This window comes from Mytilus trossulus, chromosome 1, assembly GCF_036588685.1.
Source record: "Mytilus trossulus isolate FHL-02 chromosome 1, PNRI_Mtr1.1.1.hap1, whole genome shotgun sequence".
NCBI lineage: Eukaryota > Metazoa > Mollusca > Bivalvia > Mytilida > Mytilidae > Mytilus > Mytilus trossulus.
Window position 1 is genome coordinate 99887806 of NC_086373.1, and position 12621 is coordinate 99900426.

Sequence of the window (12621 nt, forward strand, 5' to 3'; positions counted from 1 at the left end):
TGAAAATCAGTCTAGAAAAACTTCAAATGCAGAATTTAAAAAAGATCTACCATCAATGCAAAATTCTTTAAATGACAAGATCCATTATTGCTTAATGATTTACTTGAAAGCAAATTTTTTTAAGGAAAAGAAACGACTCCATGTCAGAAAATAGTTCTTGTTTAGAATTTATTTTTTTCACAATATTTAAAGAAAAACTGTTTTTTCAATTGTTATGTTTTTAAAATAAAAAATGGAAACATTAAATGAGACATCATTCTCCAATTTGTTATATTTTATTATTTTAATTTTTTTTAATCAAATTTAAACAATAAATTATGATCAATATGGTGATGAGAGTTGTGACTCAACTAGAACTTACTTTGTGACCAGAAGTTAGTTTTGTCAGGAAAACAAAGAAAAGAAAGACGAGTGAAGAAAAGGAGATGTACAATACAAGAGAATGAAACAACAAGCAGAATACATTCAAACAATGTTTTCTTTTTATTATTTTGCTAGTTTCAATCAAAAAGATTACAACAAGAAAATGAACAGATGAAAGGACAGATTGATTGGTTAAATAAGGAACTTGGTGAAAAAACAAAGGAATTAATGAATAACAGAAAAGAACAGGTATTTAGATATGTGGCATACTTTTGTGCTTGGATTGTAACACTAGTGTTTTATCAGTAATTCATCAGCAGTTAAGTACATGCAGAAGTTTTTAAAATTGAATTTAGTTCAACAACAGTAAATATTTTCAACATATAAACTTGTATATCTCAGTCATAAGAAACATAGACTCCTTTAAAGATTTATATTATCTTCAAAGTTTGAACAACTGGGCACTATATATTTGAATGAATTTTGGATTTGATATATTGGTCAATGATCTTTGATCTCTGCTATTATTGTATTTTTGCACCTATGACAATTAAACACTTATTCCAGAGTGAACCATATGTTTTATTTTGAAAGAAAATATTACCAATAATTTAGTATAACTAAATGCCCTTTATTTCAGTCAAGTAAATTGATAGATCTACAGACACAGTTAGAGGAGAAGACAGAAGAATTAAGACAGTTAACCAATTCTATGGAAACTCTAAGGAAAACCAACAGTGATCAGGCTCAGAGGATAGATAAACTCATTCAGAAGTCTAAAGATGTGTGTGATTCACAGATACAGAGTGAAGAACAGTTTAGACAGGAGCTGGAGGCCAAGTCAAAACTGTCAGAACTTTACAGGGTAATTTTCATAAAATTATTTTGTGACAAAAATTAATTCTGTCACATTAAATGATAATCAAGTGTGTTATCATTCTGATAACTATTGTGCTACCTAAAGAAATAACTGGATTTTAATATGTGTACATGTAGTCATATAGCTAGACTAAAAAAATGATTTACATTGAATGTTTTCTTTTTTTTAGACTTCGGCAGAAGAAGCTGAAGAAAAAATAAAGGAATTAAGTAGAGCTGTAGATGAACTACAGAAATTACTAAGAGATTCTGCAAATGGTATGCTACATTTCTTTATTTTCTCCATGATCAGTTTATAGAGTTTCAACTCTAGGTGTTAACTTAATAATCACTCCTGCACCTAGATACTGTTTTTGATATCTCATTAAAACCATATAAAAGATTTTACTGTGTGTATATTTGACTAGAAAAGAATGCTACCATAACTTTTGTTATTTAATTATAAGAGCAATCAATGAATGGTACATAAAATGATAACTTAATACAAAAAGTAACTAAAAATTTTGTGAATATTACAAGAAAATATGTGTACTTGTGTTCATGTAGTTACATGAAAAAAGAAATTTACACTGCACACCTACTTTCAGTTTTGTCAGGGAAGGAATTATGGTAAAATGTATATTTATGTTTTCTAAATTTATTAACATTGTCATAATTTCATTACTTATCCCATGACATTGTCATAATTTCATTACTTATCCCATTATGTGCAATATGGTGGTATTTATCAATGATATTGTTACTCCATGTTTAATATGTTAGTTTGACTCCACTAGAATTTATATGTCATATTCTGTTTTGTCAGATCATACTAATATGGAAAAAGAAAAAGATAATGAGATTGAAAAACTTAACAAAGAAATTGAGGATCGAGGTAAATTTAGCTTAACTTGAAGAGAAGAAAAGAAAGTACACTATGGAACTGCTTTAAATTATTGAAAAAAAAAATTGTTAGTTTTTGGTAAAAAATTTCAAGACTTCACATTTACTGCGATAAAGTATAATTGACAATCCTATTAAAGAAGGAGAATTCTTATTTTGCAATCATGGCCCTACTGAAGGACATGAACATTTTAAAGAACACCATCAATATTTAATATTGAATAACATAGATTTATATCAATTTAGTAGACACTATCAAAGCTCTGACATATATGTAGATATAGAAAAGAGATAAGGATACGATAAAATACTAGGCAAGTGTTGATAAAATTTGTTTCAATAAATATGAATGACTGTATTTACATTAAAATTATACAATAAATATAAGAATTGTTACTGAAGCAGACTAGCATAGATGAAATCCTCCTCACATCAACAAAGTAAGAAGCATCAATTTGCAATGTATCAAACAAATTTATCCTATTTATTTACCATGTAGAGAGTGGAATCAGGCTGTTAAAGCAAGAGTTGGTGAATGCTAATGACCTTATTGATGCAGCAAGGAAGAAAAGTAAGTGTAATAGTGGAACAAGCATTTTTTTTTTTTACTTTGTTATGATTACTTTATGAATACTGTTATTCATTATAATTAGTTGAATACCATTTTTTGTGGGTTTTAGTGTGTACATGTGAACCATGAATTCAAATGTTCAACGAATATCATATTTTCAATAGGCTTTATATACAGAGATTGTCAAAACCTCAAAATCAAATATCCACGAATATGTAACATTTCAGCAATCAACGAAAATTGATACCCACAAAAAAAAAATGAATCCACATTATATTGTTTAAAATGATGTAAAACATATTTTTTATTTAATGATGTATGTAAAATTTAAAACTATAAGGAACATGATATTCCTTTCATTTTACTTATCCAATCTTTTCACTGCAATACTGGTACTCAATTTTTAAATTTACTTGTATTTTATTATTTCTGCACTGTTGTTGAACCATGTAATTATTTTATCAGATGCCACCGACCAGCAAGTGGACTCCATGTTTCCATCAGCGGCTGCCACCAGTAAATATTTAAAATCTGGCATGACATTAACACAGGTAAGATATACAATGTACACATAGCTGATCTCATTACAATTTTCAGGAAGCTGGTACCTTACTCCTAAGATAAACATATAGTTGTCTCATTACAGAAAGGGATATAACTTGTAGGTCCCATTACACAAGTTTGATCTGTAGGAGTTACAGATTTCTTAATAATACATTAGGGTTTGTTTTGGATGATTTTGTATATCCGACATAAGTGGTTGTATTATGAGTTTGTAAAAAATTGATTCCTTCTTATGATGTTGACTAGAAAAAAAAATAATCACATCAGTGAGGTACTAACATACCACAGGTGGTACAAGTTGTAATTGAAATAACAGTCCTCACTAGAGTGTAGAATATCCAAGTTAAAAATCTTGACAAGTATTATCTAAGTATTAAACATTTTATATTCCAGATATACAATGCTTTTGTGAATGTATCTGATGAGCTTATGTTAGAGAAAGAAGAAAACAAGAGACTGCAGCAATACCTGGATGATATACTTCATGTAAGTCAATTTTTTCTTTTCAAACATTTTTAAGATACAAGTGAATGCTTTTATTAAAAATTTATTTCCACCCTAAAGTTTAGTCTAGTTCTAGTGTTATAGTAATTAAATGATAGGTGGTCATTGACTAGAATAGAGAGGTCAAATAATCACAGTTGAAGCTATCCACATGGTTTTCAAGAATAAGCATAAAACTCACATCAAACAGACAGCTTGAAAAGGTTTCATAATGTCACTTTGAAAGACCACTTGAACTTGGAGTAAGATCCAACAGTAAGTAAATACCAAAAGATAAAACATATAGGTCAAACCAATGCACTGTTTCTGTCTTTGGGGGGTCAGTATGCACAGTATGATATTCTTACAAGAATGACAAGTATGGCTATCATTCCCATTTGACATACCTTGATTTGGTACAAGGTGGAAATGCATTATTACAGATTGTTTCATTTTTATTAAGTTCACTAGTCTTTAGTGATCCATGTAAAACATTAGTGTCTGTGTAGTAAAAATTCAGAATTTGATGCTTATCTTTTGTACAGGAAATAGAAGAAAAGGCACCTGTCCTAAAGAAGCAAAAAGAGGATTATGTACAGGCTTTACAGAATATTGATCAGTTGACCAAACAGTTGGATAGTTCATTATTGGTATGTACAGTTAGCTAGTTCATTATTGGTATGTATATTGGTCAGGTTCATTTATAAATGTCAACAATAGCCATTCTCAGCATTAAATTTTGAGTGTTTGAAAAAGTGCTTACATAATAAATTTTTCTGTAGGCTTCATTTAAGGGAAACATGCATTTGATTCTGAATAGGTTAATTAATGAGATTGAATTCAACACTTGTTTAAAATTTAAAAAAATATTTATAGCACGAATCTTATACTTTTCTGCAGGAAAATCAGAATTTGAGATCAGAGGCAGATGAGAGCATCAGGAAATTTAATCACATGCAGAGAGAAAATCATAAATATCAACAACAAATGCTAGATCTGTCACATCAGGTAGGCTGTGTACCATAAATCACAAATATCAACAACAAATGTTAGATCTATCACATCAGGTAGGCTATGTACCATAAATCACAAATATCAACAACAAATGTCAGATCTATCACATCAGGTAGGCTACCATAAATCACAAATATCAACAACAAATGTCAGACCTATCACATCAGGTAGGCTATGTACCATAAATCACAAATATCGGCAACAAATGTTAGATCTATCACATCAGGTAGGCTGTGTACCTTAAATCACAAATATCAACAACAAATGTTAGATCTATCACATCAGGTAGGCTGTGTACCATAAATCACAAATATCCAACAACAAATGTTAGACCTATCACATCAGGTAGGCTGTGTACCTTAAATCACAAATATCAACAACAAAAGTTAGATCTATCACATCAGGTAGGCTGTGTACCTTAAATCACAAATATCAACAACAAAAGTTAGATCTATCACATCAGGTAGGCTGTGTACCTTAAATCACAAATATCAACAACAAAAGTTAGATCTATCACATCAGGTAGGCTGTGTACCTTAAATCACAAATATCAACAACAAATGTTAGATCTATCACATCAGGTAGGCTGTGTACCATAAATCACAAATATCCAACAACAATTGTTAGACCTATCACATCAGGTAGGCTTTGTACCTTAAATCACAAATATCAACAACAAAAGTTAGATCTATCACATCAGGTAGGCTGTGTACCTTAAATCACAAATATCAACAACAAATGTTAGACCTATCACATCAGGTAGGCTATGTACCATAAATCACAAATATCAACAACAAATGTAAGATCTATCACATCAGGTAGGCTGCGTACCTTAAATCACAAATATCAACAACAAATGTCAGACCTATCACATCAGGTAGGCTATGTACCATAAATCACAAATATCAACAACAAATGTAAGATCTATCACATCAGGTAGGCTGTGTACCTTAAATCACAAATATCAACAACAAATGTTAGACCTATCACATCAGGTAGGCTATGTACCATAAATCACAAATATCAACAACAAATGTTAGATCTATCACATCAGGTAGGCTTTGTACCATAAATCACAAATATCAACAACAAATGTTAGATCTATCACATCAGGTATGCTACCATAAATCACAAATATCAACAACAAATGTTAGATCTATCACATCAGGTAGGCTATGTACCATAAATCACAAATATCAACAACAAATGTTAGATCTATCACATCAGGTAGGCTATGTACCATAAATCACAAATATCAACAACAAATGTTAGATCTATCACATCAGGTAGGCTTTGTACCATAAATCAAAAATATCAACAACAAATGATAGATATATCACATCAGGTAGGCTTTGTACCATAAATCACAAATATCAACAACAAATGTAAGATCTATCACATCAGGTAGGCTATGTACCATAAATCACAAATATCCAACAAATGTTAGACCTATCACATCAGGTAGGCTATGTACCATAAATCACAAATACCAACAACAAATGTTAGATCTGTCATATCATGTAGGCTATGTACCATAAATCACAAATATCAACAACAAATGTAAGATCTATCACATCAGGTAGGCTTTGTACCATAAATCACAAATACCAACAACAAATGTTAGATCTATCACATCAGCTAGGCTTTGTACCATAAATCACAAATATCAACAACATATGTTAGATCTATCACATCAGGTAGGCTGTGTACCATAAATCACAAATATCAAAAACAAATGTTAGATCTATCACATCAGGTAGGCTGTGTACCATAAATCACAAATATCAACAACAAAAGTTAGATCTATCACATCAGGTAGGCTTTGTACCTTAAATCACAAATATCAACAACAAATGTTAGACCTATCACATCAGGTAGGCTGTGTACCATAAATCACAAATATCAACAACAAATGTTAGATCTATCACATCAGGTAGGCTGTGTACCATAAATCACAAATATCAACAACAAATGTTAGATCTATCACATCAGGTAGGCTGTGTACCATAAATCACAAATATCAACAACAAATGTAAGATCTATCACATCAGGTAGGCTGTGTACCTTAAATCACAAATATCAACAACAAATGTCAGACCTATCACATCAGGTAGGCTATGTTCCATAAATCACAAATATCAACAACAAATGTTAGATCTATCTCATCAGTTAGGCTATGTACCATAAATCACAAATATCAACAACAAATGTTAGATCTATCACATCAGCTAGGCTATGTACCATAAATCACAAATATCAACAACAAATGTTAGACCTATCACATCAGGTAGGCTGTGTACCTTAAATCACAAATATCAACAACAAATGTTAGACCTATCACATCAGGTAGGCTATGTTCCATAAATCACAAATATCAACAACAAATGTTAGATCTATCTCATCAGCTAGGCTATGTACCATAAATCACAAATATCGAAAACAAATGTTAGATCTATCACATCAGGTAGGCTATGTACCATAAATCACAAATATCAACAACAAATGTTAGATCTATCACATCAGGTAGGCTTTGTACCATAAATCACAAATATCAACAACAAATGTTAGATCTATCACATCAGGTAGGCTTTGTACCATAAATCACAAATATCAACAACAAATGTCAGACCTATCACATCAGGTATGCTACCATAAATCACAAATATCAACAACAAATGTTAGATCTATCACATCAGGTAGGCTATGTACCATAAATCACAAATATCAACAACAAATGTTAGATCTATCACATCAGGTAGGCTATGTACCATAAATCACAAATATCAACGACAAATGTTAGATCTATCACATCAGGTAGGCTTTGTACCATAAATCACAAATATCAACAACAAATGATAGATCTATCACATCAGGTAGGCTTTGTACCATAAATCACAAATATCAACAACAAATGTAAGATCTATCACATCAGGTAGGCTATGTACCATAAATCACAAATATCCAACAAATGTTAGACCTATCACATCAGGTAGGCTATGTACCATAAATCACAAATACCAACAACAAATGTTAGATCTGTCATATCAGGTAGGCTATGTACCATAAATCACAAATATCAACAACAAATGTAAGATCTATCACATCAGGTAGGCTGTGTACCATAAATCACAAATATCCAACAACAAATGTTAGACCTATCACATCAGGTAGGCTATGTACCATAAATCACAAATATCCAACAACAAATGTTAGATCTATCACATCAGGTAGGCTATGTACCATAAATCACAAATACCAACAACAAATGTTAGATCTATCACATCAGCTAGGCTTTGTACCATAAATCACAAATATCAACAACAAATGTTAGATCTATCACATCAGGTAGGCTGTGTACCATAAATCACAAATATCAAAAACAAATGTTAGATCTATCACATCAGGTAGGCTGTGTACCATAAATCACAAATATCAACAACAAAAGTTAGATCTATCACATCAGGTAGGCTTTGTACCTTAAATCACAAATATCAACAACAAATGTTAGACCTATCACATCAGGTAGGCTGTGTACCATAAATCACAAATATCAAAAACAAATGTTAGATCTATCACATCAGGTAGGCTGTGTACCATAAATCACAAATATCAACAACAAATGTTAGATCTATCACATCAGGTAGGCTGTGTACCATAAATCACAAATATCAACAACAAATGTTAGACCTATCACATCAGGTAGGCTGTGTACCATAAATCACAAATATCAAAAACAAATGTTAGATCTATCACATCAGGTAGGCTGTGTACCATAAATCACAAATATCAACAACAAATGTTAGATCTATCACATCAGGTAGGCTGTGTACCATAAATCACAAATATCAAAAACAAATGTTAGATCTATCACATCAGGTAGGCTGTGTACCATAAATCACAAATAGCAACAACAAAAGTTAGATCTATCACATCAGGTAGGCTTTGTACCTTAAATCACAAATATCAACAACAAATGTTAGACCTATCACATCAGGTAGGCTGTGTACCATAAATCACAAATATCAAAAACAAATGTTAGACCTATCACATCAGGTAGGCTGTGTACCATAAATCACAAATAGCAACAACAAATGTTAGATCTATCACATCAGGTAGGCTACCATACATCACAAATATCAACAACAAATGTTAGACCTATCACATCAGGTAGGCTTTGTACCTTAAATCACAAATATCAAAAACAAATGTTAGACCTATCACATCAGGTAGGCTATGTACCATAAATCAGAAATATCAACAACAAATGTTAGACCTATCACATCAGGTAGGCTGTGTACCATAAATCACAAATATCAACAACAAATGTTAGACCTATCACATCAGGTATGCTGTGTACCATAAATCACAAATATCAAAAACAAATGTTAGATCTATCACATCAGGTAGGCTGTGTACCATAAATCACAAATATCAACAACAAATGTTAGATCTATCACATCAGGTAGGCTATGTACCATAAATCACAATATATCCTTGAAGGCTGTTTATAAAAACAGAGTTTTTAGTCTTATGAAGAATTCTGTCATGCGATATACAGTGAAACCTGTCCAAACCGAACACCCACGGGACTTTGCGTTTTGTTCGGTTTTCACAGGTGTTCGGATTATAGAGGTAAACGGATGTCGACACCAAAATAATTTTGGCATTTACTGACAAAGGATAAAAGGTGACACAACAGACGACAGTTTATTTTTGTGTTGATTTAGATGTAAATTTAAAAATAAAAGAAGATGAAGATAGACGTTTTGATACATTTTTGTTTATAAATCAAACGCCACTCCGTCAATCACGCTCGTCGGGGAGCGAATTTGCATTTTATAACTATGTCCTCAACCGTTAAGTCACTGACCAATTCAGACTCACAGTCACTGTCAAATGAAGAGTCCTTAGTTGAATCGGGAACGTCATTGTTCACACGAGTTCTCGGACTAAACTGATCACCGGCTGATTGATACTTCAAAACACAAAAACAGTGAAACAACAGCAGGGATCCAGTTTATTCTTGGACTTTATCGTTGCTAAATAGCTAACGGAAGTCCTCGGGAGCATTCGAATCAAATATATAGGGCATCTAAAGGGAATTCAGCAATCGAAATCAATTTACCTTGTTGTGTTGCACGACTTTTTAATCCAGTGAAGGGCTTTAAAACTATTATTTAATTAAACAGTTTAGTTACAGAATGGCAGTTACGATTTTGTGGCCGTAATTATTGGAGTAAGGTGCATTTAATTGATCCGAGGGAAAGTTCCATTCTTGTCATTATCGGCGGTGGGGGTACAGCTGGTCAATTTTTTATCGTTTCTTTACAAAACAATCATTTTATACATGGACACATACATGCTAATTAGTTTGTAATTACAACTCACATGTAAGTTCATTAAACCTCAAATACCCTCAGGGATACTCTGCCATCCTGTGTTTGTTTATTTAAATCATGCAAATCATTATAATATTTTATTGTTTTGATTGCTATCGATCGATATTGACAGGTAATTTTTAGATAAAAATTTACTAACGAGCCATCAAAAGGCGTTCGGTATTCGGTGTTGACAGGGTTCGGTTATTTCAGGTTAGATTAACTTTAAATGATAGGGAAATTTTGTGGGACTTTGAAAATTGTTCGGTTTACACTGAAATTCGGTTTTATCAGGGTTCGGTTTACCCAGGTTTCACTGTACTATAATACCTCAAAATGATTGTTTGTAATAAATTCTTTCTCGTCAATCAGTTGTGCTTGAAAAGTTTGAATTATTAAACATTTATACATTTTCAGGGCCTTGCTAAATGGCAAACACCCTATAGTAATCAGTCTGTCCGTCTGTGGGTAACAAATTATGTCTGCTCTATATCTAGAGAACCGTTATGATTTCAAAGTTTATACTTGACATATATATTAACCAACACCAGAGGGTGTGTCAAAATTTATGAATAACTTCTGAGGTCAAAGGTCAAGGTCAAAATCTTGTTCAGTTGACAACCCCATGTCCTAAAGTATAGAAAGTGTCTACTTTATATCTCTAGAACCATTATGATTTCATGTCCTCTGTTAAAGGTACAAATTATTTACCACACGTTATTCACATCAGGGCCCAAAGAGATGACTCACATCTCAATTTTGTCTAGTTTTGTTAGTTTTAGTCAAATTTAACAGTTTCTTTTGTCTGTTTATGATACAATGACAATAATCATTTATTTACACATAGGTTCAGTTCTTAGTAAAAGAGATAGAGGAAGTCAAAACTGGAAGAATTGTAAGGTCAGAGGATGCCAATGTATCATCATCAGAAATCAGTAGTTCATGTGAAGCAATATCATCTAAACTTGTCACTTTTAGGTGAGTAAGAAAACTTGTCAGTTCATCAGATACAATAGTATCTACCTAGTTACATTTGGATCAATAGTAGAACATGTCAATTCAGCATGCTATTTCATTTGAAACTAGATACTAGATTGAAGATCACATTTTTTATATTGCATCAGCAAAAAGAAATTGTCAGTTCATCTATGTTGTACCATCCAAATTATTCACATGTAGGCCATTGATTATAGAATAACTAATTGAAGATTCCAAATATAGAAAAATATTCAACAACTGGCAGAATAACACATTAATTAATTTAATCTTTCAACAATTCACATAGTGCTAGAGTTAATTGTCTGTATTTTTCAGTCCAAATATTTTTGCCTACTTGAATTCTTCAATAATTTATACTTTCATTACATTGACCATGGGCTGTCGAAAAAAAACGAGGACCATGTTTTTCTACACATTCCCAATATTTGTTTTGATGCAGCTTTAATGTTTCAACAACAAACACTGTTGTAGAATGTCAGAGGAGTTGAAATATGTTTTTTTTTTAATTAAGTGGAATAACACTATTTCATTACAACCAATGTAACAAAATAATCAATTCAACACATTTTAATTTTTTTCATTTATAGATTGTTTTATCATGCAGGGCTACAAAACTGTAGTTATGTCTTAATTCACTCCAAAGATGTGTTACCCTCTCTCTCTTTCTCTGACATCATACATTTCAGCTATAATAGCTTATTTAGCAGAAAGTTGAGATTTTGTTTGTTTGAATAAATGTACCACCCTGACAGTGATATGAATTTTATAATAAATGAATATTCTATTAATATAATTTTATTATGTTTGTATACATGTCTACAGGGACATAGAAGATCTACAGAGACAAAATCAGAGACTTATAGCTGTGATACGAGAACTGAGTGAAAAGAAAGAAGAAGAAGAAAAATTAGCCACAGAATCTAAGTAAATTATATGTTGTTCTTTGTATTACACAGTTTATTAATTGAAGGCCGTTATATGTTTGGTTTTATTCAAGAGAAGGCCTCACTGATATATTTCACTTAGATTTTTTTTAATTTGGAATATTTGGCCAAATATAAGCTAGTTTCATGTTTGGTTTTGCATTTGCATAAGAAGAAATGTTGAAAAGTATTAGATTTATATTATATAGTTCATTAATCTAAAATATTATGCAAAGTTTCCATTTGATAGCTTCATGTTTTATAAAAATCAGTTTTCTCCAGTTTCTACAAATTCCTTTTTTTAAATTGCAGAACAAAGGAACTAAAAGATCAGCTTTATATTGCACACAATGAATTGAAAGAGCTAAAGATGGCTAGAGATAGACAGCAAGAGATGGTAAGTCATTATTAACTTTACAAAAAAGATTTGTTAAAAATATGTTGAGGTCTCAGTTATGGATTGAAATAGCAATACACAAAAGCAAAATCAATACACCTTATCACTATTTAGTCCATTCCTGGAAAAACAGTCATTTATACAACTTCACACGTGCTGAAAATGGAG

General features: G+C 31.6%; 1 protein-coding gene across 2 annotated transcripts in view; it reads left to right on the forward strand.

The window, feature by feature from the left end:
* LOC134693574 (nucleoprotein TPR-like) overlaps positions 1–12621 on the forward strand; it is an 80801-nt gene that overhangs the window by 22272 nt on the left and 45908 nt on the right. For both annotated transcript variants that reach the window (XM_063554419.1, XM_063554426.1), the window contains exons 6-17: positions 499–612; positions 1004–1228; positions 1413–1500; positions 2048–2116; positions 2624–2695; positions 3161–3246; positions 3653–3745; positions 4288–4392; positions 4643–4750; positions 10982–11112; positions 11956–12057; positions 12369–12453. In XM_063554419.1, coding sequence (XP_063410489.1) covers positions 499–612; positions 1004–1228; positions 1413–1500; positions 2048–2116; positions 2624–2695; positions 3161–3246; positions 3653–3745; positions 4288–4392; positions 4643–4750; positions 10982–11112; positions 11956–12057; positions 12369–12453 — 1278 coding nt within the window. The remainder of the gene's footprint in view (positions 1–498; positions 613–1003; positions 1229–1412; positions 1501–2047; positions 2117–2623; positions 2696–3160; positions 3247–3652; positions 3746–4287; positions 4393–4642; positions 4751–10981; positions 11113–11955; positions 12058–12368; positions 12454–12621) is intronic.